The sequence below is a fragment of the Bos indicus genome, chromosome 18 (assembly GCF_029378745.1).
Source record: "Bos indicus isolate NIAB-ARS_2022 breed Sahiwal x Tharparkar chromosome 18, NIAB-ARS_B.indTharparkar_mat_pri_1.0, whole genome shotgun sequence".
NCBI lineage: Eukaryota > Metazoa > Chordata > Mammalia > Artiodactyla > Bovidae > Bos > Bos indicus.
The window spans coordinates 12,457,981-12,484,106 of NC_091777.1; the positions used below are offsets into that span (position 1 = coordinate 12,457,981).

At 56.1% G+C, this 26,126-nt stretch overlaps 2 protein-coding genes across 5 annotated transcripts; one reads left to right on the plus strand and one right to left on the minus strand.

Annotated features, from left to right (window-relative positions):
- The first annotated feature begins 3,950 nt into the window (after positions 1-3,950).
- On the plus strand, positions 3,951-25,683 carry IRF8 (interferon regulatory factor 8). Of its 4 annotated transcripts, none has more exons than XM_019979941.2 (9): positions 3,951-4,074; positions 7,935-8,109; positions 14,085-14,268; positions 16,745-16,833; positions 17,848-17,953; positions 18,967-19,017; positions 23,056-23,442; positions 24,093-24,208; positions 24,659-25,683. In XM_019979941.2, the coding sequence occupies exons 2-9, from the start codon at positions 7,936-7,938 to the stop codon at positions 24,833-24,835; spliced, it is 1,284 nt and encodes a 427-aa protein (XP_019835500.1). In that variant the 5' UTR covers positions 3,951-4,074; position 7,935; the 3' UTR covers positions 24,836-25,683. The 4 variants fall into 4 exon arrangements, with proteins under 4 accessions (XP_019835500.1, XP_019835502.1, XP_070626516.1 ...); XM_019979943.2 differs by having other exon boundaries at positions 18,970-19,017; XM_019979942.2 differs by having other exon boundaries at positions 4,017-4,159.
- On the minus strand, positions 3,982-4,398 carry LOC139177274 (uncharacterized). The gene has a single exon (XM_070771922.1). It carries the CDS (start codon positions 4,396-4,398, stop codon positions 3,982-3,984), a length of 417 nt encoding a protein of 138 aa, XP_070628023.1.
- Positions 25,684-26,126: the final 443 nt, after the last annotated feature.

Genomic DNA, 26,126 nt, shown 5'->3' on the forward strand with positions numbered 1-26,126 from the left:
GGTCCCCCCCACCCCCCAACCCCCACCCCCTAGGAATGGCGAGCGGCTCCCTGTCCTAAGCCGTGTGTACAGACAGTGGGGCCGGCACTGGGTGCCTGCTGTCCTCCTGCGAGTCTGGGGTGAGAGTGGGTGTTGGACAGAGGGTGCTCGTGGGACTGGCCTCTCAGTAAAAACCCTGGGCGCTGACTCTGACGCGTCCCTGCTGGACAGCACTGTGCACGTGCCCCCTCGGCTCGCTTCTGGGGGGGTTGAGCACGTCCTGTGCGACTTCACTGGAGAGGACGCTGGGGGCTGGTCCCCGGGACTTCACCACCCACCTCCCGGCCCCTGGGCTGACCTTGCTCTGCATCCTCTTGCTGTAATAGGTCAGCTGTAATGACGGCTCTGTGCTGAGTGCCCACCTCCTCCCAGTGAATCACTGATCCTAGACATGTTCTTGGAGACCCCCAGCTCGTCCAGGAGCACAGAGACTATGGCTATGCTTCTCGCTCCTTTCCTGCTGTTCCCCCGAGATCTTGCAATGAACTTACCCTTCCTACTTAAGGTGCCCCTCATTCAGTGCTGTGCTAAGCAGGGATACTGAACCAGAATAAGATTTTACCCTTTATCTAAAGCAGCATTCAGTGAAATGAAATAATTCAGGAATGTACGTACTAAGTCCCAAGTTATGTCAGAAAGTGGTGACTCGTGTTTTTAAAATGAGAGTCACTGAAGGCTAAGGTAGGAAACAGATGACCTGACGTGGATCTTAAGGGCAGGGTGGCTGGCGGAACAGTGGCCCCAGAGACACCCACACCCTAACCTTTGGGGCCTGGGAATATGTCACCTTGCAGGGCAAAGGGGAGCACGGTTGCTGATGGAATCAAGGTTGCTAATCAGCTGACCTTAACGTGGGGAGCAGGTGCTGGACTGTGCGGATGGGATGTGTAATCACAGGGGCTTGAGTGTGGAAGAGGGCACATGGGCACGGTTGTGGTGCCACCACCAAGCGCCCCCCTTGTCCTGAAGATTTCCAGGGCAGTCAGAACCCTGCTCTTGGTGACTTTGGTTTTCTCATGAGCACTGACACCTGTCCTCTCAGCAAACACACTTCAGAGCTCTCCTGAACCCCCTTCCTGCACTTAGGCTTGGGAAATGTGCAGGGAAGGCAGGCACTCACAAATGGAAACGCTGTCTCTCAGCTCCCAGCTCTCTCCCTCATCTCCTGGCCAACCTCCCCGACCCACCCTAGCCCACTGGATCCCACTAATCCTAGAGGCAGGAATGATTAGGTTCTACCCTAGGAAACTATCCTTTCCTTAGATCGAAAAATAGTCCAGTAGACAATCTCATATCATTTAACATAGTAATATCATCAATACCACTACACGGATGAGGAAACTAAGGTTTAGGAAGGTCAAGTCATTTGCTCAAGGCCACACATTTAGTGAGTTAGCAAGCTTAGACTTGACAGGGGCTTGACTCCAGATCCTGCCATTCTAGGCGCAGTGACAGGCTGCTGTCTCCTGAAGGGGCTCCTGCTGGATGCTGGGGAGAGAGAAGGTTGGAAGAGCACAGTTTTTAGATGCCAGGATGAGTGTCTGGACCTGCCATGGCAGCCACGGGGAAGCCAGTGTAGATAGAAAGGCTTAAGCTGGGGGAGCAGAGAGTAGGATAAACAGGGACACGTGATGGAGGCAGGAAGGTGGGTAGGTTGCTATGGAGATCAGGGTGAACTTCACCATGACTGGGAGACGCTGGAGGTGATCTTCGGTGAAGGAAGGCTTTGTGGGTCTCCTTCCTTGGCACCACCTCTAGTGCATAGCAGTTGCTCAATAAATGCTCATTAAATAAGAACAGAACTAAGCAGATAAGGTTAGTAATTGTTCAGGTGCTTAGTTGCTCAGTCATGTCCGACTCTTTGCCACCCCATGGACTGTAGCCTGCCAGGCTCCCCTGACAACGGGGGTTCTCCAGCCAAGAAGACTGAAGTGGGTTGCCATGCCCTCCTCCAGGAGATCTTCCCAACCCAGAGATCGAACCCAGATCTCCCGCATTGCAGGTGAGTCTTTACTAGGGAAGCCCAGCAATTGTTCCTAGCAGCGAGGAATTACCACACTGAAAATACGGGGTTTCGGGAGCAGCTTTGATGCAAGCCTGTGCACTGTGAACAATTCCTGTCATGTATATAGTGACACCTACTGCCAATAATATAGGCTGGGACCCTTCCACCAACTTCTCTATATTTATCACTCTTTTTAAGTGCAGTGTTCAGCTGAAATTTGATCACACGTCATTGTGCAGTGAACAGCATTTATAGGTAAGTAAGCCTGGGTAGGCTTAAGGGACACATTTGTGAAAAGATGTGAGTATAAACACACATACAGGGTGTTGTAAGAACTTCTAAGGTCCTAGGTGCTCTGAGTTCTGGACACTCAACCCACATCATAACAAACATATTAGAATACTCCCACATTAAATAGTGTTAATGGAGAAGGAAACGGCAACCCACTCCAGTGTTCTTGCCTGGAGAATCCTATGGACGGAGAAGCCTGGTAGGCTGCAGTCCATGGGGTCGCACAGAGTCAGACATGACTGAAGCAACTTAGCAGCAGTAAATAGTGTTAAACAATTGAAGCTTTAAAATAGTTTTCACTGGAAATTGTTTGGCAATGGGGAACTTATTTATGATTGCTATGACTTCCTGGGAATCATGGAGTTAGGAAATTCTTACACGTGGTTTTCAAATAATAATGACATGTTTATCAACAGATAAATTATGAAGTTGACATGTTATATTTCGGGAATCTTTCTTTGAACATTTATTCACTTCAAATTTGCAGTGTATTTTTTTTTTCTTGCATTTTGGGGCTAATAAAATTTCTTTTTCAGTCCCAAATCTTTTCATAGGTTCTTGAAAAGCCTCATGAATAAAATAGCCCAGTGAACACTGCTGCTTGTGTATCACTGGTCAATGTGGTGCAAAAGTCAATGAAAAGCTCATTTTCTCTATTCTAAGGCTACCCCAGGACAGAACACTGAAAAATACCTCTTTTTTCATTTTGTTTCCAGAACTTTCTTATTTCGGTCCCCCCCCCCACCCCCCCACCCCGCCCCCCGCCATATTTACAAGTGCTAGCTGACACGCAGGAGACATGCAAGGGACCCTTCTCGACCGATCTTTTCTGGGGAAAAGAACTTATGATGAAAACTTTTCCCTAATCGGACATTGTAGCATTAACAGATTGACACTGCCGCTTTTACTTCCGATGTTCAGAGGCAGTGGTTTCAGACATGCCTTCAGCTGGCTTTTTTTTTTTTTTTCCTTTTCTGACACCTCCAGTGAATTGCAAGTGACTGGTTCTCTAGGACCGGATCTGTAAGTCGCTGGTTCTTTCCTCAACCACATCTCAGGTGGACGGTCATGACTGTCTGGACACCTTCCGAGGGGCTTCGTCAGGATGGGGGCGATCCTCCCACGCAGCCCCAGGCGCTCTGGCCACACTGGCTGAGATAACCCGGCCAGGGTGGGGGCTCTGGGGGGCCCACTGGCCGTCTGCAGCACTGACCTCTGTACCCCCGCCACCCCAGCCTTGACCTGCGCTATCTGATCTCCATTTCGGCCTCGACCTGGCCGTTTGACACCCTCCCTCCATCCCCCCACAGTCCTAACCTCCGCCATCTGCCTTCCCGCTTCTGTCCTAACTGGCTTGACTTCCGCCATCTGGTACCCACCACCCGCCCTGACCTTGACCTGGGCCGGCGGACGCCCCCGCGGCCCTCGGGAATTTCTGCGGACGCTGCCGGGACCCCCGGAGCGAACCGCGGAAGACGACAGGACCAGGGGCCGCCGACGCCTCCGCGCAAAGTGATTTCTCGGAAAGCCGAGCGCTTCGAAGAAGGCGGGCCCGGCGCGCCGCGCCCCGGGGGCGGCCCGTCCCGCCCTCCAGCGCCCGTTGGCCGTCGCGGCCGTCGCTCCGCACGCCGGGCCCGCCCCCGGCCTTAAATCTGCGCGGGCGCCGCGGGCAGAAGCGCATCTTCGGAGCTCAGCGGCGAACGTGGGAACGCGGGCGGCGGCGGCAGCCCGTGGCGCAGGTGGGCTGCGTGCAGGGGCACCCGGGGCGCGGACGGGGTCGGCGCGGCTGGCGGACTCCGGGCTGGGGTGCGGCCCGCGGAGCAGGTGGGCTGCCTGCTGGGGGCCCGGGGCGCGGACGGGGCTGGTGGGCTCCGGGCTGGGGGTGCGGCCGGCGGCCGTGGGGCGCGGGCGGGCGGCGGGCACGGGGGCCGTGGGTCGGGAGCGGGGCCCGGGGCATCGACGGCAGCGGGCGGCCGGGAGGCGCGGGAGAGCAGCCGGCGGCGCAAGTGGGTGGCGGGCGCGGGGCGCGGACGGCGGCCGGGGAGGCCAGAGGTCTGGAGCATGGCCGGCGGCGCAGGTGGATGGCGGGCACGGGGCGCGGACGGCACCTGGCGGCGAGGCGGCGCCCGTGCTCTCGCGGCCTGTTTCCTCCCGAATACAAACTGACCGTCCAGGTGCGGCTGCTTCCATTGATTGGCCGGTGCTTTAAAATAACCCCATTTTTCTTAAAATTTGGTTTTATTTGGAAAACTTCAGAATGGCGCATACAGAGAGGGGGAATATTGACCCATTATCGTAAGACTTGCTCCTTTTCCCGCTCAAATCCTGCTCTTGAAACAGGGCTGGAGTTCTGACAGTGAAACTGCCTCCCGCCCCGAGCAGCCGCGCGAGTGGGGTTAGAGTGTGAAGCGGGGCGTACAGGAGTTTTTAAATTCTGATTGATGGCACTTAAGATGTCTGAGTGCGGCTGGAGGTCTTTTGCTTCCATCGTATTCCAGTCGTTCCTAGCAAGAAAGTCTGCTAAGGGGTCACAGCTGAGAGAGCTCTGTGGTGCAACTTGAGCTGCAGGGCAAAGGGCAGGCTCTCTAAGGTGAGGTGTGCTCCTTGCTCAGAGCGTGAATGGAAGCTAGAAACGGAATTTTCCAGAGTTTTCAGCTACCCCCCACCTCCCAAATTTATGAGGGATGTAACACTTTTTTTTGAAACCCAAATTAGGAGCCAGCCTTTTTGGAGACAGTTCTTTTGGATTTTGTCAGGTTCCCACCTGAACTGGAGGAGCGTAGGCATTTCAGTCAGAGAAGGCAGTGGCACCCCACTCCAGTACAGGCATTTCAGTGGGCTTTCCCGGTGGCTCAGATGGTAAAGAATCTGCCTGCAGTGCTGGAGATCTGCAGTGTTCGATCCCTGGGTGGGGAAGATCCCATGGACAAGGTATGGTAAGCCACTCCAGTTTTCTCGCCTGGAGAATCTCATGGACAGAGGAGCCTGGTGGGCAACAGTCCATGGGGTCACAAAGAGTAGGACACGACTGAGTGACTACACCCGCCCGCACACAGGCATTTCAGCAAGATTGGGGCTAGAAGGAGAAATGGCTTTCATGGTTTTGGTCTTCCTGGCATCCAGGGCCAAAGACCAGGCGCCCTGAGAGGCGTGGGGAAGGCAAGTGTTCTGCACCTGTCCCACCTCCAGACCCTTTCTGGAGTCCACGTGGGGTGGGCCCAGAGCAGCCTTTTATCACCTCCCGCTTGGGAAGCCTGGCCTCTGGCTGATGTGCAGAGATGCAGATTAGCTTCAGATAGGACTTGGCCCGTAAAGAGAATTATTACCTAAAAATCAAGGAAGAGGAAGTCATCAACATGTGACTGCGCCTATAAATGTTTCCCGGCTCGGCATTTGGTGGAATTAATTGGTTCGTGTTCAGTAAGTCGTTATGGATCACACTGTAAGAGGCTTTGAATGCAGGGCTCTAATCTGGGGGCGGGGGTGGGGTATGTCAGTGACGATTGAGATGAGCTGTCCATGTGCTGAGGTTCTCACTTGTAACCGTGGTTTTTTGCCTCCAGGTGAGTGAAACCAGACCCTGCTGGGGTGTCTGGGGGCCTGGGCCTCAGTTTTTCCTCCTTTGAAGGAAGGGGAGCTGGATTAGATGATTTCTAGAGTATTTGATGTTCTATGACTCACTCTTCCTCTCAATGCCATTCTCTTTACTTTCTTTTTTCTTTTTCTTCTAAATCACCACGAGTTTGTTCTTAACAGTTTTGGGGGTTATGGATCCATTAGAAATCCTGATGGGAAGGTGTTGCTCCACTTTCTAGAAAAATGCCTGCACAAACAAAAGCTTTGCGTTTTATTTCAGGAGACTCCTGGAGCATGGACTCCAGTTTATGAACTTTGTACTAAGGAAGTGAGCAAAATGCTGCCAAGCGGGACCATCTCATTTAATCGAGAGATTAGCGAGTTAAGACAGACCCCTGCCTTCTCTCATGTTTGGGCCCCTCTCGCCCTTCACCCAGCTCCTTCCTGGGGTTAGGGGAGCTGTTCCGTCTCTCTTCTGGGAAAACTCTGGGAAACCTCTGCCTGGCTAGGTTATTTTCTGGGGTGCGTGGTGGTGGCCTTTTTTTTCTCCCACCAGGTGTCCCTCCCAAGTCTCTCCCTTTTTGCTTACAAGTGCGAGGGGCTGTACTCAAATTCTGGGACTTTGAGATCCATTGTCTCTGCAGATGAGGAGAGCTTCAGAGAGAGAGATGGCCAAGTGGCTTTCCTGAGGTCTAGTTAGAGAAGAGCCTTCTCTGGGGTCTAGAGTTTCAGAATTGAAGTCCGCTTCCCACGTCGCTCGCTTCACTCCTGTAAATCCACAAGCAGGAAGCTGGAGTTACTGGATGAAAAGGTTTCAGGTGGTGCTCACGGGCCTGAACCCCCTCCTGCCTGGGACCCAGTCTCCAACCGCAGAGCCACCTGCAGGGTGGCTGGAGTGTCCAAAACACACGTTTCTTGCTTTATGGGCCGGAGTGGCTCTGGATGTGACCATGTTCTTAGGGACAGTATGTCTTGTCACTGCTGATTGTTTCAAACTGTTTGGCCCGAAGAGGTCACATTTTAATCGGAAGAATTGAAATGCTGGGCTTTTTTTTTTTTTTTGGGTGGGCGTCTGTCCAACAGCCTGGGGGATTTCCAGCCTGTTCTTGTAACTGTGGGCTGTGAGTCTGCACAACAGGGCTGCGCTCTCTCTGTGCCATCAGGAAGCTGCCCACTCTGCAGGAATCTTCCTCCCCCGCCACGTCTCTGGGCACCCTGATTGCGAGGCTCCGGTTGGTCATGACTTCCAGGAAAGAAAGTTGGGACAGTAATACAACATGTCCTGTTCAGTGACACTCTTCTAAGGTCCAGGTGCTGTGTGGGCTGCTGTCCACGGGTCCTCTGAGTCCCCACCACAGTGACGCCAGGTGCCTGAGGTTACCCTCGTGTATCAGCATTGGTGACGATCCAGGGTGACCCAGCTGACAGGTGGTGGGACTCAAATGGGACCCCAGCCCTGTCCCATTCCCAGAGCAGCTGTGAAGGGCATTCTAGATGGGACAGACAGCCTTGTGGACTTCTCCTCTTTCTCCAAGAGCACAAACATCACATTTGCTCACATACGATGTTCCAGCCGAACATTAAGTAATAGAATTGGCTCTCAGAATGATGGACTGCTCATTGAGGGAGCCTGAAAAGGTGAAAGTGATTTCCCCCACTGTGTGCTAAAAATGGAGTGATGAGTGATGCCCTCAGGTGCAGCTGTTTGCATGAAACAGAGCAGGGTGAGAGCTGGGGTGAGCGTAGCCAATGCTTTGCTTGGGCCCACATCTGGCCAGGGCGCGGCTGCAGACTTCCCAGGGAGCTTTCGGTTTCCGCTGGGGTCGGAGGTCCTGGAGGCAGGTGCATTGTCTTCTCATCGCACGTGGCCCGAGTTCCTGGATCCCTGGGTTTCCCCGAGCCCCACCTGTGTTGAGATCCTCTGACTTTCCTGTTAGCAGCTCCTGGCTGTTGAGTACCTGGAGCGCTGCGAATAATGAGACTGTGTTTGTAAGTTTCACAGGATGTGTTTTCTCTTCCCAAGGATGTGTGACCGGAACGGCGGCCGACGGCTGCGGCAGTGGCTGATTGAGCAGATCGACAGCACCATGTACCCGGGGCTGATCTGGGAGAACGACGAGAAGACCATGTTCCGGATCCCCTGGAAACACGCCGGCAAGCAGGACTACAACCAGGAAGTGGACGCCTCTATCTTCAAGGTAGAGACCCGGCCCCCAGGGGCCCTGCAGAGCTGTCGAGCGATTGATGTCTCTTCTTCCCTTGAAAATGAATCCAGTTTTTTTTTTTTTTTTTGAGATATTTATTTGGCTGCATCAGGTCTTAGTTGCGGCAGGAAAGGTCTTTGATCGTGGCACACCGACTCTGGTCATGGCCTGCAGACTTACTTGCCCCTGCAGCAGGCTAGGTCTTAGTTCCCCGACCAGGGATCGAACCCACGTCCCTCTAATTGCAAGGCAGATTCTCAACCATTGGACCACAAAGGAAGTCCCGCTCCAGTTTCTTAAAACAAATATTGAGTGCTGAACATGTCTCAGAAAAAACACAGTAGTAGGTGCCTTCACGTCTGTCGTATGATTTAACCACTTACAAGGTCAGTTCTCTATAGCTGGCACTTTCCTATAAGAAACCAAGGGCACTTTCTTCTGCTCTGCCATTGCCTTTGCATGGTGATTTAGTCACTAAAGTCCTGTCTGACTCTTGCGACCCCATGGACTGTAGCCCACCAGGCTTCTCCGTCCATGAGATTTCCCAGGCAGGAATGCTGGAGTGGGTTGCTGTTCCTCGCTCCAGGGGCTTCCTGACCTGGGGATTGAACCTGGCTCTCCTGAACTGCAGGCGGGTTCTCTACTGATTGAGCCACCAGGGAAACTTGCATGAGGATTAGCAGACTCATAGGGAACATACTTCTTTCAGACTAAGACCTTTCCCCCGTGGTCTGCCACCTAAATTCCACTTACAGTTCTAGGAAAGGTTTAATTCTTCATTGTTTCATAGTTTTTACTTCTGCTTGGCAGTGGAGGGTCAGCTTAGATGAGAGACGCCATCTGTCATGACTTCCGGGGCAGGTCATGTGGCTGTCCTGAACCTGCAGCAAATGTCTAAAAATAGCCCACTTCCCTTGAGAATCATCTGTTCGCCTGAGCCTGGAGCGACCTGCTGGTCAGTTCCATGGTGCGAGTCGTGACGGCAGCACCACGCTGAGCCTTCGTCCAGCTCCAGGCGTGGCTCACGTGCTGTCTCCCCTCACATACTCCTGTGCACTTGGTGCTGTTCCCGTCCTTGCTCTGTGGAGGCTCCACGAGGAGTGACTTGTCCAAGGCTTCCCCGCTCCTAGGTGATGGAGCCAGCATTTGAATCCAGACTCCCAGCCCCCGGCCGTATCTGTCACTAGATCCAGGCAGAGGAGCTGGGAGCTGGGGCTGCCCAGCTCTGTAGCCCAGCCAGGTTGTCAGAGTCACCCATGGGCTTCTCTGAGGCTCCAGAAGTGCGGCCTCCATTCTCCCCCAACCCCAGGAGATTTGGAGCCCAGGCCAAGGTGCGCCCAGGCCTCCCTGTGTGCAAACAGACTTATAGCTGATCCAACTCGAAGTCCAGGTTACAGACTGCTGCCATGTATGATTGTGGACATTTGGGGCAGTCTGGGAGGGGAGGGTGAGTGAGTGTAGAGGAGCGGGGAGGGCCAGAGCCAGACCCTCATGGGCGTGAGCGACGGGAGCAAGGGCCTGTAGGGCCCCAGGGCAGCCCTGGACTCTTGCCGGGAATGAGTGTCCCAACACAACCAAAATAAGAGATCATGCCTCAGGCCCAGAGCAGAGCACCAGTGGTCATTGCGGGCTCAGGAGGCATTTCAGTCCTTCACGGCTCCGCTTGGCGTCTGCGGGGGGTGCTGTGCGTCTTAGCGGTTCTCTTCCAGGTCAGAGCTCTTTGGTGGTCTGATGCCAGTTGCTGGTCTCTCCAAGAAAAGTGGGCTCATGTGGGCATTCTGTGCTACCTTCAGGGCCCCTTGCGGTTTGGACCTCTGGTGGTTCTTCCCTGGGGACCCAGGTTGGGAGCCTGGGCACTGCTCCTGCCTCCAGTCTTCTTGGTCGTGTTGTGGGTGCTTTTCTCAGAGAAGGTTTTGGCTTTGGTGTCACAGTGAACATCCTTGGGAATGGCTCTGTCTGAATTTTAATACTGCCCGCTGTCCCTGATCCAGCCAGTCCAGTGGGAGTTCTGAATCACAGATGGCTACGAGCCAGGGCTTTGGCACTGTGGGCACCTGGGGCCAGTTGCTTGTGTGGGTCTGTCTTGTGCACCTAAGGGTGTCAGCAGCACCCTGGCCTTCGCCGGCCAGATGCCAGTGGCATCCCCAGCCCACCATGACAGCCAGGCAGTTCCCTGGCATTGCCAGGTGCCCCCCCAGCGGGCACACTCTCCCTCTCCATTGAGAACCCCTCTAGGAGCTGACCAAGACCAGGACAAGCAGGTTGAAGTGAAGGCGTGGGGCGCTGAGGGCACAGTTGCTGGCTGACCATCAGTCAGACCACCTCGGGAGGCCATTGGGGCTGGGACCAGCGGCTGCACGGTCCGGCTTGTGGCTTCTTGCAGGGATGCAGGCCTCTGCCTTCCCCCTGCTCCCTGCGTGAGCTCTGCTCCGGGGGGTAATGAAATCGAGCCCCAGATTTATACGTCTTATGCAATGCTCTTCATGGCCGTTTCAACAGCGTTGAGAAAAATGTGTAAGATTCCCAATGTTTCCGTTGATTACGCAGTCGCTCAGTGTGGCAATCTGAGATGAGTCTACAATCTCGGCAGGAATGGGGGCAGGAGGGAGCCGGGTGCCCACCCAGAGTTGGGCGGCCCCCTGGAGGGTGATAGCCCAGGCTGGTGGGTGCAAGATGGTGGAGGGACCTGTCTGGCCTGTCCCCGACTTGTGTTCAGTTCATCCTCTGAGGGGCCTTCTCTGCCAGGTCCACGAGCAGAACTTTGCTGTTGGAAGATGCCAATAGTCAGGCCTTGAGCCATCCTGGGAGTTTTCTGCTTAAGTAGAGAACCCTTTGTTTCAAACATTTATTATGAGTTAAGAGAAAAAATGAGCCTGCATTCTGGCCTTAGTCACAGGTCATAAGAAGCCACTTATACCAGAGGATCCCTCATTGTCTCCAGGTGTCGTTCTGAGGTCAGCCTCGTGGTGTGGACCAGAGACAGGAGAGTGAACGACATCAGCTCATTTTCCAGCATCCCTGACTGTACCGATGAGGCCCTGGTGGCAGGTCATACTTATTTTTAAGAAAGTATTTTTGCCTCCTTTTCATAAAGGTGGGGGAAGATCTGGTTAACTGGGGGTTGTTGTTGTTGAGTCGCTCAGTCACGTCTGAGTCTTTGCGACCCCGTGGACTGCAGCACGCTAGGCTTCCATGTCTTTTACCATCTCCTGGAGTTTGCTCAAATTCTCATGTCCAGAACTGAGGATTGTGATTCACTAATTCTTCTGCCATTGACCAGGCTTTGTGACAGGCCTGAATAAGTTAGAACCTATGTAGTAGCAGGTGTTTCAAATTCAGTAGGCCTTCGAGAAAAAAAAAAAATCTCATTTGATTTTTAAAGCACGAGATGAGACGAGACAATGACGTTGTTTTTCTTTTAAATCTTACTGAAGTGTAGTTGATTCAGTGTTCTGTCACTTTCTACTGTACAGCAGAGTGACTAAGTTATACGTGTATATACATTCTTCTTCATATTCTCTCCCGTTAAGGCTTATCTCAGGTGTTGAGTAGAGTTCCCTGTGCTCTACGGGAGGACCTCGTTGTTCATCCATCCTGTCTGTTGTAGTTCGCGTCTGCTTAGCCCAGCCTCCCAGTCACCCGCTCCGTCTGGTCCCCCTTGGCACCCACACGTCTGCTCTCTGAGACACTGTGTTAAACTGGGGGGACTGGTGGTGCTGGGTTTAGCGCTGGCTGCCGATGAGCACAGAGCAGCACAGGGAGGAGGCCTCGGCTCCGCAGACCTCAGTTCTGAGCTGATGCGTGGCTGTTGTTGTCGGGCCTCAGGTCACTGTTCTGTCTCGTGTCCTGAGAGGTCACCCAGCTGAGGTGGGTGGCATTTTCCAGGCAGAGAGGGCTCAGGACAGGCTGGCACCTGATGCCAGCCCAGTGCTTGTCCTGGCTCGGGGGCCCCTGCTTTGCTCCGTGGGTGTCCTGGATTTCCCATGGGGGTGAGCGCCCACTGCAGCGCCCTGTGGGCTCTGCTGCTATCCTGATATGGCCCCCAAATCCACACTCTTCCAGCCCCATTTGTGATGTGGATTAACCAGCTCAGTGGTTCTCAAATGAGGCCGTCTGTGAGGCATGATGTTATTTCCCTGGGGGACACTCAGCAGTATGTGGAGACGTTTGGGTGTCGCAGCGGGGAGCAGGGCTGCTCCTGTCATGGAGGAGGCCGGGGTGCTGTGGGATGTCCCCACAAGCCCAGGACACCCCACCGTGAAGAGTGACCAGTGTCAGGGGTGCCAGGTGGAGAAACTCAGATGTGGCATAGTATGAATTTGAAGTTACTGTTCAGCATGTACAGAGTTTACTCTTCAATTTCCATGAAAAAAAAATCAGTGCATTGTGATGCAGTTAATAAACTAAAAGGATTGGAAACCGTTTACTTTCACAGAGGCTTCTAGAGGGGAGTCCTATGTCTCTGAGAGGAGGGAGGGACTGCTCATGCTCTCTAGTAGGATGCGGGGTGCTCCTTCGGTCTCTCCCCCTGGGGCAGGGCTGCAGACCCCGCCCTCAGGGCATCAGCAGGGAGACAGTGCAGGCCTGACCACCAGGGAAAAATCTAAGACTGTTTTAAATGAGGATGTGACTCAGGGGTGTTAAGGGGTTTCCAGAAGTGTGGCCTCCTAGCAGCCTAAGTCAGAATCCCTGGGACGCTGGCTAAAGGTGCAGGTTCCCAGAGGTAACCCACACAGCCAGGGAGACTCTGGGGGGCAGGCCCCGGAATCCTCATCGGAACAAGTTTCCCCGGGTACTGGGTGTGCATTGAAGTCGGAAACACCTGCTGCTTGCTGGCTTGAAATTCCTTGGAAGTCAGAATAGCTGGTTTCCAGACCAGATCACCTTGGGAGAGCGAGCTCTCAGGATTGCATTTCTCCTGAGTCGGGGCTGAGAGTCCTCCTCGATCTGTCCCTTCAGGCGGGAAGGATGTCTGATTTTCCTGACGCCAAGTGTTACTTTGACCTGACAGTAGTGAGCTCCCAGTCAGTGTGTCTGTATTCCAATTTTGAGATCTGAAAACTTGCTCATCCACGTTATTATTATTATTATTATTATTTTAATACTGCTCCAGTTTACATTTTGACTTAAAGTTTCCAGCTTCGACTTTCTGGTCTCAGTTGAGATTCTGAGGTTTGGAGAGGTCAGAAGACAGAGCTGTGAAGAAACCCACAGAGAGGGAAAACACTTCTTTGCATCTTAAACAGTACCCTGGGGAGTGGAAGGGGAGAGAGGGGGCAGGGAGGTTTAGACCGAAGGCCAAAATGCAGAACCACATTTCTGTCACAAGTAGCAGGGCACATTCAGACTTTTTGCAGATGTTCCCTTTTCAGGCTGAGTTTGAGCTCCAGGGTGATTTGAAAAAGCAACTAAATTCTTTTTTGTTTTGAACATTCTAGTGGAACTCCAGGCAACTGCAGCTTTCTCTGTGTGCCCTTAACCTTGGGTTCCTTGGGTCCGGGAGAGGGTATGCGGGAGGCAGAGCCATGCTGCGTGTGCGTGTGTGTGTGTCTGTCTCTCCTCACTTCTGTGCAGGAGGCAGAGCCATGTTGTGTGTGCGTGCGTGTGTGTGTGTGTCTGTCTCCTCACTTCTGTGCAGGAGGCAGAGCCACGCTGCGTGCGTGTGTGTCTCCTCACTTCTGTGCGGGAGCAGAGCCATGCTGCGTGTGCGTGCGTGTGTGTGTCTCCTCACTTCTGTGCGGGAGGCAGAGCCACGCTGCGTGTGTGTGTGCATGTGTGTGTGTGTGTCTTCTCACTTCTGTCAAAGCGAGTGGTCCGACGGGGGTCTCTGATCCCTGAAATTCCTCAGCTGAGCGTGACTGGCTCAGGAGGACTTCCGGGGGGGTAGGCAGAGCAGGTCCTGCCTGTGGTCCTGGGTGTGCCGTCCCGGGGCCAGCTGCATGTTTCATGTGTTTCTTGTCTTCCTTCAGGCCTGGGCCGTTTTTAAAGGGAAGTTTAAGGAAGGGGACAAGGCTGAGCCAGCCACGTGGAAGACGAGGCTACGCTGCGCTTTGAACAAGAGCCCAGATTTTGAGGAAGTGACAGACCGGTCCCAGCTGGACATTTCTGAGCCGTATAAAGTTTACCGCATCGTCCCCGAGGAGGAGCAGAAATGTAAGTGTGCTTTCTTTATGGGCACTCGGCCCAGTAGAGACCGCCTGGGTCTGGGATCCGAGTGGCCGCCCACGGGGTCCAGCTAAACAAATAGCTCTCTCTCTCGTGTCAGAAGAGGCCAAGGTCTCTTTCCGCTGACCTCACCCACCATCTGCCGACTGATGGGGCAGCCTCATGGTGGGTGAGAGGCGGTGGGGAGATGGGGCGGCTGCTGGTGAGGGGCCCGCTGACCATAGGACCAGGAGCATGTGCTGGGGCCTCCCTGGGGCCCAGCAACCAGCCTGGATGGGAGCTAGGCTCCCCCGATGGTGTGGATGAGGGATCCCTTCTGTTTCCCAGCAGCCCACAGAGTGGGCTAGGAGAGAGGAAGGTGGACAGAGAAGGGACGGCTGATAGGTGATTCACTCCAGCAAGGTTCTGGAGTGAATTTGCATGTGGCACACTGCTGGCTTCAGGGCTGGAGACTGGATAGGCTTCTAGATGCTGGGTCCTGATGGCCAATTGGGAACTGCAGGATGTGATAATTCCCACAGTCTCCTCCCGCTGTAAATCCCCAGGAAAGCAACTTTGAGGCGATTACAGCAGAATAACCGAAGCCACCTCAGAACATGGTCCTGCTTCCCACGCACTGCTCTGGGCAGACATCACTAATCCATCTGGTGTGGCTGTCTGGTCTGGCCTCAGTCGTTTTCACGGTGCTGTGCTCTGTGGCCGCTCCAGGTCAGAGCTGGCCCAGCGGGATGAAGCCTCATTACCATCCTGGGTTTAAAATCTTCTAATCCTGGTTCTCTTAGCCTCTGACGTTGCAGTTAGTCTTGGCACAGCATCCTTTTGTCCTTAGCCACTTAACTTAGTCGTCTAGTCATGCCAGCTGGGAAGAAGTTGAACCTTCAAACTGCCTAGGGCTGGGCAGAAATTCAGAATTTTTGACGGAGCTCTTAGCACTGCAGGGAGGTTGAAAATGATGTTGACATGTAGTTTTTGCAAAGTTAAAAATTGGGACTGTCACAAACACCGGGTTGAGCAAAAAGTTCTTTTGGGTTTCCCCGCAAGATCCTATGGAAAAGCCCAAACGAACTTTTTGGCCAACCCAGTATGTGGTGAGCCTGGGTCAGAGAGGTGCTGAGCCAGTTAACAAGGGCGCCTGCGTGGTCAGAAGTCTTGCGGGACAACACGTGTTGCTGTGGCCCACAGTCAGTGGCAGGAGGCTGAGCCGAAACTGCCTATCCTGCCGGGCCATGGTTGGGGGTGATCTCTTCTGCTGATCATTTGTAGCTTAGTTGTCTGTAAATTAATACCCAGCTCTACAGAGTCTGAACCCTCATCGATAATCAGCAGTAAGTCAGACAGACTGACCTTCCCCTGGGGGATCTGCTGGCCTCCCCTCAGGGGGACGTCTCTCAGTGAAGACTGGGAGGCTCTCTTCCCAGTTTACTTATCAGTTTTGTATCATTTCTCATCAGCACGGAGCAAACTGTGACTTGAAGGAATAGGGAAGTTTCTCTAATCTCCCGCCCCCAGGGTCAGCCAGGCTCGACCAGGCAGGTGACCCTGGTGTGTTTATAGCCCAGAGTGCAGCCAGCGTCACCTGCAGGGTGGATGTTACAGAAACAGGGTTCTCAGGGGCCAGGGAGCCATGCATTTGCATAATGTCCAGGTGGGCGCACTCTCCTGGCTGCCCTGGGGGTGCCCCACCTGCCCCCTGCTTCCCCCGTCAGCAGCTTCCAAGTGAATTCCCAAATCTGTCAAAATGGAATCCAAAAAGTTCAGCCCGGGTGAAGCGGTGGGTTGATTCTCCAGATAACGAGGAGTGATGAAATCCAGCAAACCAGTGTTTGTTGGTCATAATACGTTGGACAGGTATAACGAGGCGAGTTTCTGGCCCAGGAAGCAGCCTGGTGATAGAGGGAGAAAATAGCCCGGTCCAGAGTGGTTGTCATGGGAACACTGGTGCGCCTGTGGACAGTCCCTGCTGCGGTCGGGTTCCAGCCTGGGCACCCTTGAGCCTGTGGTGCTCAGTGTGTGTGCACACAGATGCACATGTGTATATTTGGAAAGGCCAGAAAGGGATTTCCTGCCCATTGACTTCAAAAAAAGACTCCAGCCTGCACACACATTTGCCAGGAAATCTTTGCGTGTTTTCAGATGCCCAAGCTTATAACTGTAAGCCCTGCTGGGTGTGGAGCAAAGTGGATATGAGCTCACTTTAGATCTTGGCAGACAGAAGGAAGAGACCCAAGCCCTGCCTCGGCCCTTGGGGCGCTGGGCACAGCAGCGGCCAGCTGCTCCTCGACCCTGCTGGTTAGATGACTGGTGCAGCATGGGAAGACGCACGCGCGGCCTTTCCCAAACCAGAGAAGACACACGCTGACTTCTGTTTCCTTCAACCTAGCCTTAGAAAACCGCCGCCTGTGGCCTTGGTGGTGGCTGTGACGCCTCGGTGCCCTCTGTCACGCGCTTGTCCGTTTTTCCCTAGGCAAATTAGGTGTGGCGGCCCCGGGCTGTGTGAGCGAGGCTGTGGAGATGGAGTGTGGGCGATCTGAGATCGATGAGCTGATCAAGGAGGTGAGCGGGGCGGCGTGTCCAGGGCGTCGAGGGGAGAGCGGTGCCTCGGGCTGGCACGCCTGCCAGGATGGGACAGGAGGGCCTGGCCTCGCCCACTTGCCAGCGCCTGCACCTCGCATTCCGTCCCTTGTCCCGAGGGCTGGCGCCCAGCTGCCTCTGCATCCACCGAGTTCCCCTCAGCCCTAGACTTGTCAGGTTTTGAACATTTTGGATGGCACCATGTATCACCTGGCCTTTTTTAGGCAGGCTGCAGTGGGAAAAAACCCATAAATTTCCCTTGCTGCTGGGGGCTGGGTTCATGACACGGATTACCCACCAGCCCTCAGGCGGCTTGGTGCCTGTCCTGTGGGTGCTGCTCCTAGTCCTCAAGGAGCTGGAGAGCCGTCTAACCAGGCTAATTAGAATCGTATGTAAGCTCACAATTCACAGGCTGTAAGGAAAGGCTTCCCAGGGTCTCCTTAGGCAAAACACATGGTTTTGAATACTGATTATAGCTACCTTAGCTCCTTAGCTCTCTTTCTGTGGCCATCGCGAGGCTGACACTGCCTAGCTAAAGTAATCCCACGCAGCTTTTGTAGAAGGTGGTGTAGGTGCTCTAGCAGTTCTCAGAACCCGCAGGGCAGTGACAGAACCTTCTGGAGAAGCTTGAAGGTAGAGGATGCAGGTAGCTGAGTGCAGCCTCCTCTGGGCTGCCCTCCTCCCTGGAGGTGACAGCCATTACGTCTCTGGGGGCGGCTGGAGTGTGGCAGACCGCCTAGCATCGCTGCGGGCTCCCCAAGGGCGTCAGGGCAGCCGGGTGACTGGGCTTATGGGTGCTTCAGCGGGCAGTTCCCTGTAAAAGGCCAGAGAACAGGTGAGGGCCCCGCAGAGGCTAGTGGTTCGGTCACGTGCTGTGATCGCTCAGCCTGGTGGGTTTATCGTCTTGGGTCTCCCCTTCCTCTCGTGTGATGGAGGTGATGGTATGGGTCTAGTTAAGACTGGAAGCCCAGTGATGGCCTCACTCTCCTCTTGCAGCCTCCCGGGGATGACTACATGGGGATGGTGAAGAGGAGCCCCTCACCGCCCGAGGCCTGCCGGAGCCAGCTCCTCCCGGACTGGTGGGTGCAGCAGCCCAGCGCAGGTGAGGGCGGGAGCCCCGCACCGTGGGGCGGACGTGCCCTGACGGCCATCAGTCTTCATGCCTTGCTGCTGGGGGCGGTCGGGCAGCAGGGCAGCCCTGATTCCTGTTTTCCTGAGGGTGACCGCGCCCAGTGAACTGTGGTGGCTTCCGACCCCACAGGCAGAGCCCGGCCATGGCTAGGCCCCGCTTGCCACTGTCCCCTGAAGGCAATGTGTCCTTCGTGTTGGAGGTGGCGCTCCCCACTGGGGTCCTGGCGAGAGTGGGCGGAGGGGCAGGAGGCCACGGGGGCTGTAGATCTGTCAGGTCAGCCTCTGTGACACTGAGGCCTTGGAGTCGGGGATGACCCAGCGTGTCTGAGACGGAGGGAGCACAGAGCCTGGATTTGAAGCCTGTGCCGGAGGCTGCGTGCCTGCCTCGAGCCCCCTTTTACTGGATATAAAGTGGAGACACCAGGACCCACTCCCAGGGTCGTGAGGATGGACTGAGGTCTCCGCCCTCTCATTAGCTCCTGATGCCCCGTCCTGCTCCTTGAAACGACCCTCCTCGCCCGGGAACTGGCTGCTCTGCTTCCTCCCTCACCTTTCTGTCCCCTGTGGTAGACCAGGAGGTGACCGCTGGCCCAGTGGCCTCAGAGGTGGCCAGACTTCAGGGCCTGGTGTTGCCCTGAGTCCCTGAGCCGCAGCAACACACATGGGGATCTCTCGAGCCCCAAGTTCCCTTCCGAGATCAAGCTGGGGTGGGGGCCACAGTCCAGAGGTGGTTTCAGGAGCAGAGCCCCCCGGGTGGGAAGGAAGTGTGGCCCCACAGTTTCACCGGTCCACAGTCCCACAGGACAGAGGAAGTCTCCTCCACGCCGGTCAGGTTGAGGTCCGGTTTTCTGAAACATGGTCGCTGTGCTGGAGGGGAGAACACAGCACGGTGGAGGCCTATGGCAGGGCCTGGGGAGCGCGCGGGGCCTTTAGCGAAATCTGGAGGAACACGGGGCTGCCTCTGACGCTGCTTTCTTTCTTCAGCAGGCCTGCCACTGGTGCCGGGGTACAGCGCCTATGACGCCCACCACTCAGGTAGTGGGGCTCGGGGGCTCAGGGCAGGGTGGGGTCTTGGGGGGGATGGGGCAGCATGTTCTTTGAAGACAGAGCTCTCAGGATCAGTGGGTGCCCCGAGGGTTGTGAATGAGCGCGATCTGGTGTTGGAGGTGGGGAGCCCGGCTCCTCCTCCTCACTGCTGGGGAGTGAGCGACTGGCCTCTCAGGGCCTGTTCTTGGGTTGGACCCACAGACGGAGCCACAGAGCTCCCGACAGGTGAGATCCTGCAGGAGGATGGGTGTGGGGACTCGGTGAGCCCAGGTGGACTGAGCGAAGCGTCGGCGCCTCGGGCTCCTCCTCCATGAAGTAGGAACAGCCGTGACAGCCCCCCCAGCGGCGCCTTGAGGGCTGGTGTGGCGTTACTGCAGCTTGCTGGCCCCTGTCGCTGATGTCAGTCTGCTTTGCCGACATCCCGTCCCCACGCCTGAGCTTACGACGATGACTCTGGTAGTGGCGGTGGCGGACGTCACTGCACGCGTTTCCAGCTGGGCGCTGGATCCACGCCGCTCATCACTGTGCCACCTCCAGGCAGGTGCCGCTGCTGCTGCCCTGGCACAGGCTCGGAGGCCCCGGGCCCCATGTGCTCCCGTCCCCGCAGCAGAGGTGCTTGTGCCGCTTTCTGGTGGTCTCGTTTTGCTGGGGGCGCGGACTGTGGCCTCTTGGCTTCACACTCGGGCTCAGCGGTGGCATCTTCAGGGCGGAGGAAGGCGCTGTCTTCCCCAGCAGCTACCTGGCTCTGTGAGAAGCGAGCAGCCTGGCTCATCCAGACGGACCACGGGACATCAGGGCTGTGGGTTTTGGGCTTCCCGGTGTAGCAGAGGGAACAGGGCTCGGTGGGCCATGTCTCGACCATGGCCCTCACCAGACGGGTACTGGGGGGAGGTGGAGCTGGGTCTCCCCAGGCAGGAGGATAGGGGAAACTACCCCGGCCTTAGAGCTCATCGCCGTTGCCAGCAGCCTGTGAGCTGGGGGTGGTCAGGACTCAGCTTCACAGGAGGAACTAGGCTTAGAGGTTCAGTACTCTGCCAGGGGTCCCACAGCCAGGGAAGCAGGGTTCAGGGTTCAGACCTGGGCATCTGTGCCCACCAGAGGCAGCGTCTAGGGTAGCCTGCTAACTGGTGCTTTCTGGGCCAGGGAGTCACAGGCACAGGGCTGGGGGCCTGGGGGCGAGAAGACAGCCTGGGGAGGAAGAGCCCCGGGTGGTGCCGGAGCCGTCCAGCAGGTGGGGAGACCCACGGCCGTGGCCCAGTGAGGAAAGTCGACCGCCGCTCCTGCGGAGGTGGTGGACTTCGGTCCCTCTGCTCGGTTCACACACACGCCCCGCTGGGTAAACAGGTCGTCAAGGGTCCCCTGTCCTCAGCCCTGAAGGGAGGAGGCAGCGAGCGAGGCGGGAGGGCGCAGTGGGGAGCGGGGGCCCCCGCCTCTGGGCGGCCCTGTAGACACAGACACAGCTGGGCTCACCTCCCCCACATTTTCTAGAGACTCGGCATCTGGGTTTCTGTGTGAAACCTTCCATACAAAATGTGGGCAGCGCATGCGTGTTCAGGGCCCCTGCCGCCAGCGGTCCACATGTGCCTGGGTGCTGGTGTGCGCTGTGTCCATGCGGTGGCCGGGGTCGCGGGCGACATCTGGAGCGGACCGCGCCGTGGACGTGGGGCGGTCTGCCGGGGAGGGCTGGGGCCAGGTCCCCACCTAGAAGCTGTGTGGTCAGGGTTAGCCCATCACCTTGTGCACGCGACCCCCGCCTGGAGGCTGGTGTGATGGCCTCGTCCTCGGGTGGGTGCAAGGACTCGGTGAGCGAGGCCGGGGCACGGCACCTGGTGCAGCTGAGAGTGGGGCTGTGACGGGATTCGGCTCTCAGCTCCGTGTCATCCCAGTCCATGGAGCCACTGCTGACACGGTGCTTACTCGTGCCAGACAGACACACTCCCATGGCCCTCAGCCACCTGGCGGGGCTGTCGTCTCCACTTTGCTGAGGGGGAGACTGAGGCACGGAGCAGGGGACTCCCTGCCCCAACCCCTGGCTGGGCCCCCGCATCAGGTGGCCGGGTCCCAGGGTCCCTGCTCCTGGTGTCTTTGCGCCGCTGCCGTGGTCAGACTCTCCCCCAGCAGGGCCATCCTCCAGGAGCAGGGCAGGGTTGTGGTGGGCTCACCGGGGGCCGTGCTGAGGCGCTTCTCCTCGGGGCCCCCTCTGCAGGGCTGGGGTGGGTGCATGACCTTGCTCAGGCCCTCCTGGGCCCCCCACCCCCTTGCCCCTGCCTCTCCAGAGCACCTGTGCGGCAGACGTTCACACGGTCAGAGGCGCTGGTGTGAGATAAGGCCTCGGTGATGACAAGGCCAAGGGGCAGAGTGGTGACAGTTGAGCTGGAGTGTTCTGTTCACTTGGGACAAAGGTCGGCACTGCTCTGGAGGGGAGGGAGTGTCGGGCGTGCAGACGAGGCGTGGGGGGAGGGGATGAGATGTGGGCTGGGGACACAGGCGCAGAGCCCTGGGGGCTCAGTTTCCCGAAAGTCAAGTAAATGAGGTAGACCAGGGCACCCGAAGACCCCAACAGTGTGTGAGCCGGGACCCCGCTGAGCTCCAGCTGGGAGAAGATGGTGCCTGCAGCTGCAGCAGGCAGCCTCACCATCTGAGCAGGGGTTCCTTGTGCAGAGCCCAGCGCGAGGGTCCGCCTGGGCCTGGCAGGTGGCCGCCTGCAGGGCCACCCCCAACAGTGGGGCAGGTGGTTGGTACACCGCACACATTCGGGGACACAGTGGAGTTGGGCCATTCACGGCTGGTGTGGCTCCGCAGGCGGCCCTCGGTGGGGCTGGGGCCCCAGGCCCATCGGTAGTGTGTGTGTGGTTCTTGTAGCAGATGCTGGGTGTTACTGAGTCCTATGACAATAGAGGTCCTTCTGGGGAAGGGGTGGTCCCTAGGATCTGATGCTCTGTTCACTCCCACCGCAGAGGTGCCCCAACATTAGTCGCTTGAGGCCCCACCTTTGCCATCGGTTCTCACATCAGGGTGTTGCCTAGACTACTGTCAATGTCTTGCGTTTTCTGTCAGTCTCACTTTTACAATTTAAACTTAAGTGGAGATCATCCATCGTTGCCTGTAAAACAGAACCAGTTGTGCTTGCTCTCAGTAGGAAGGCGAGGCCACAGCAGGTTCAGGGGAGCCCAGACCCTGCGCCGTCCGCCCCCACGGCTCACGGCCTCTGTCTGGTCTGAGGGAGGTGGGCGGCATTGTTAAGACTCATCAGCATCGCACTGGGGTTTTCTTCCTGAGGTGACCAGACACTGAGAGTGTGTGGAAAGTGGGATAACCTTTTCATTTATTAAATGCTGTCTCTACTCCTCCCCCCACGGTAATCTTATGTGTGGCACATTTTGGGAAACATTGCCTTAAATTGAGTACTTTTCAGACTTCTTCCCAAGAATAGGTTTGGATGAAAGGTTTGAGATTCTTAATTGGAAATTCAGGCAACCCCAAAGCGACTGTGAATTTGCCAGGAAACAGATTACATCTTTGCTTTCCCTAATCTGGAAATCACATCTAGCGTTTCCTTTCATTATGAATGTGGGCAGTGCTGTGTGTGTGTACATATGTATGTACATTTATATATATGTATATACATGGGTACACGTCGTAGTCCAACATTGCATGCTGTGGTATGTCAATGCTGTAGCAGTGCCTGTGAGGTGGAGCTGTTTTCCTAAGAAATTAACACCGCTGACCCTCAGCTGTGACTTGTAAATTACAGCAGTTGAGAGACAGAAGTGGGGTGGGGGTACCACAGTGAATATTACTACTTTGACTCACTGGCTTCCTTGGTGATGCTCGGTATTTATTCATGCTTATAAAAACGTTATTTCTAGAAGGGGTGCGTGAAGTTCCCCAGAAAGTGAGGAGGCCCCAGGTGCAGAGGGCCACCCCCTCCCACCCTTCCGGGAAGGCCGGCTCGGGACAGGTGGGCACAGCAGGGATAGTGCCCCCGCCCCGCCGCGGCCCCTGACCGTCCCCGTCTCCCCACAGCCTTCTCCCAGATGGTCATCAGCTTCTACTACGGGGGCAAGCTGGTGGGCCAGACTACCACCACGTGCCCCGAGGGCTGCCGCCTGTCGCTGGGTCAGCCTGGCCTGCTGGGTGGGAAGCTGTACGGGCCGGAGGGCCTGGAGCTGGTGCGCTTCCCACCGGCTGACACCATCCCCAGCGAGCGGCAGCGGCAGGTGACGCGGAAGCTGTTCGGGCACCTGGAGCGCGGCATCCTCCTGCACAGCAGCAGGCAGGGCGTGCTGGTCAAGCGGCTGTGCCAGGGCCGCGTGTTCTACAGCGGGAATGCCGCGCCCGCCCGCGACCGGCCCAACAAGCTGGAGCGCGACGAGGTGGTCAGGGTCTTCGACACCAGCCAGTTCTTCCGAGGTCAGTGTCCACGCGCCTCCCTCCTATCTGCGTCCAGGGCTGGCCTGCCGAGGGGCCTGGGCTGGGGTGCCCCTGCCTTTGAGCTCTGCCGGTTCTCCCCGAGCCATCCAGGCCCCTCTTTCCTGACCCCCCCATTTGGAGGGGGCACTGCTGAGGGAGAGTCACAGCACTGAGAGCCTCGCCCGCTGCTGTGGGCTGTCCCCTTGCCGGGGAGCTGGGAGGAACAGTCTCAGGCCCCACCTCCGGCCCGTGGGGTCAGAACCCACATCTTGGCAACAAGGCCCCCAGGGGCTGTGTCCACATCCTGAGACACGCTGACCTTGTGCACGCAGCGTGGGAGCGCTGCCTGGGGCTGCTTCTGCCTGTGAGGTGGGTGGTTAAACTCCCGCTGCGGGAGCTCCCCCTGGAAGCTCAGGCCGGAGGATCACTCACTCTGGTCCTGAGGCTCTGGCCAGTCCCCAGAGCCCTGATCCTCTCTCTGTAGCAGCAGCATCTGCCGCCAGACACCTCCTAGGGGGCTTCCTAGAGAAGGGACCAGGAAGGGTGGGCGGGCGTAGGTGCAAGAGCCCTGACTCCATCTAGCCAAGGGGGTGGGTGGCCGGGCTTCACCAAACCCCCTTACCTCCCCCGACCCCCTGCCCCATCCACAGAGCTGCAGCAGTTCTACAACAGCCAGAGCCGGCTGCCCGACAGCAGAGTGGTGCTATGCTTCGGAGAGGAGTTTCCGGACACAACCCCACTGCGCTCCAAGCTCATCCTTGTCCAGGTGAGAGCAGGGTGGGCCCAGGCCACGGGGACAGGGACTCACGTGTGAGCAAGCCTGGGTGAGACCCTAAGTGGGCAAGAGGATCCTCTTCACCTCTGAACTAAATTCTCAGTTTCTAGGACTCTCAAAATCTACATGGTTTCCACTTTTAGTTTTTTTAAAAACTTGAAACCGCCTTTTCAGAAAGTCTCCCAGTTCAGTTTTCTTAAGGTCTAGGCGATAGATGAGGGTTTTGCCAGCCCTGGTGAGCTCTAGTCAGAAGTGAACCCCACGGGTGGAATTGTGGGCCCCGGCTCACCAGCCTGGGACACTGCTGGGAGGGTGTGGCGTGCTCTCTGGGGGTCCTGGAGGTTCTGGGTGACAGCTCTGGACCAGGTGCGCAGAGCGCCGCCCCCCCCCCCCCCCCCCCCCCCGCCAGCTTCATCTCTGACCCGTCCGCTGATGTCCCAGGTGGAGCAGCTATACGTCCGGCAGCTGGTGGAAGAAGCGGGGAAGGGCTGCGGCCCCGGATCCTTGATGCAGGCCCCCGAGGAGCCCCCACCAGACCAGGTCTTCCGGATGTTTCCAGAGATCTGTGCCTCCCACCAGAGACCTTTCTTCAGAGAAAACCAACAGATCACAGTTTAAGTCTCCAGGGCACTGCCGGCCACCCACCCCCACAGCTAGAATCTCATTATTACAATTACTGTCGGATGTGGAGGCCCCTGCCGGGGGTGGAGGGCTTCACCCTGCTCTTCGTTCAGTAAGGGCGTCCTGAGGACCTGACGGGGAACAGCGCCGTGCCCACTTCTGTCACTCAGGTAGAAGCATCGAAACTCAAGCAGATGCTCTGGAGGCTGAGCTGTGTCCTGCGGTTAGGACATTCTTTCCTGTGTTTCCCTCTGATCATCGTTAGTTGCTATGACTCTTTCAGCATTTGGGGCTACCTGATGTTTCCAGAGACCTGGCATTCAGTTTTACTAGCAGGTAGCTGTTTCCGGGAAAGAAATTCTGGAAAAGCAGAAGACCACTTTTGTTTTTATCTTTGGTTAGAGCTAGAGTTAGGATTCCATGTGCTTGATTCAGTGAAGTGTCTCCTTACCTTTAAGCATGTTGATAAGATTTAAAAACACTTGGATACCAGCCTACCTTTCATAAGTGAAAGCAGAACTCCTGGCTCTTCGGAAGAAGGCATGTTCGTCCTAGAATTTGGTGTCAGGCACGCGTCTCCCTGCCAGGTGAGCTGGTGTCTCCATCTTCAGATGATGAAAACTTCCCTCTTGGGCCCTTGTTGCCAGGAAGCTTAGAGCTGAATTTATTTTTCATTTCTGTAATTAAATCATCCAACATACAACTCTTTCATTTTCAATGGTTTGACCTATTTTTTAAATATTTGTACTTTTCATTATCTTTTTTAAATTAATGGTCCTATTGTAAACTGTCTTGAATCTTTTTTATATAAAGTGGGCAAGATATAAACCACAAGTTCAAAAATATGTGGATAGAATAGACTTTTTGATTGTGCCTTTGATTCAGTCAACCCATTCATGGGCCAGGGGTGTGGGATGTGTGAGGGCGGCTCGGGGACATTGGATGGGATGTGTCTGCTTTTCACCATGACACTGGTCCCCTGGCCCTAGTGCTCCTTGGGGGTCAAAGATGACCCTGCTCAGCGTGGAGAGAAGGGAACCCTCCTACACTGTTGGGAACGTCCACTGGGGCAGCCACTGTGGAGAACAGTGCAGAGGTTCCTTAAAACACTAAAAACAGGGCTTTCAGCATCCTGCAGTCCTACTCCTGGGCACGTATGCAAACAAAGCTATACTTTGCAAAGATCCCCGTACCCCTGTAGTCAGCGCAATATTCACAACAGCCAAGACATGGAAGCAACCTAAGTGTCCATCAACAGATGCGTGGATAAGAAGCTGTGATGAGATAT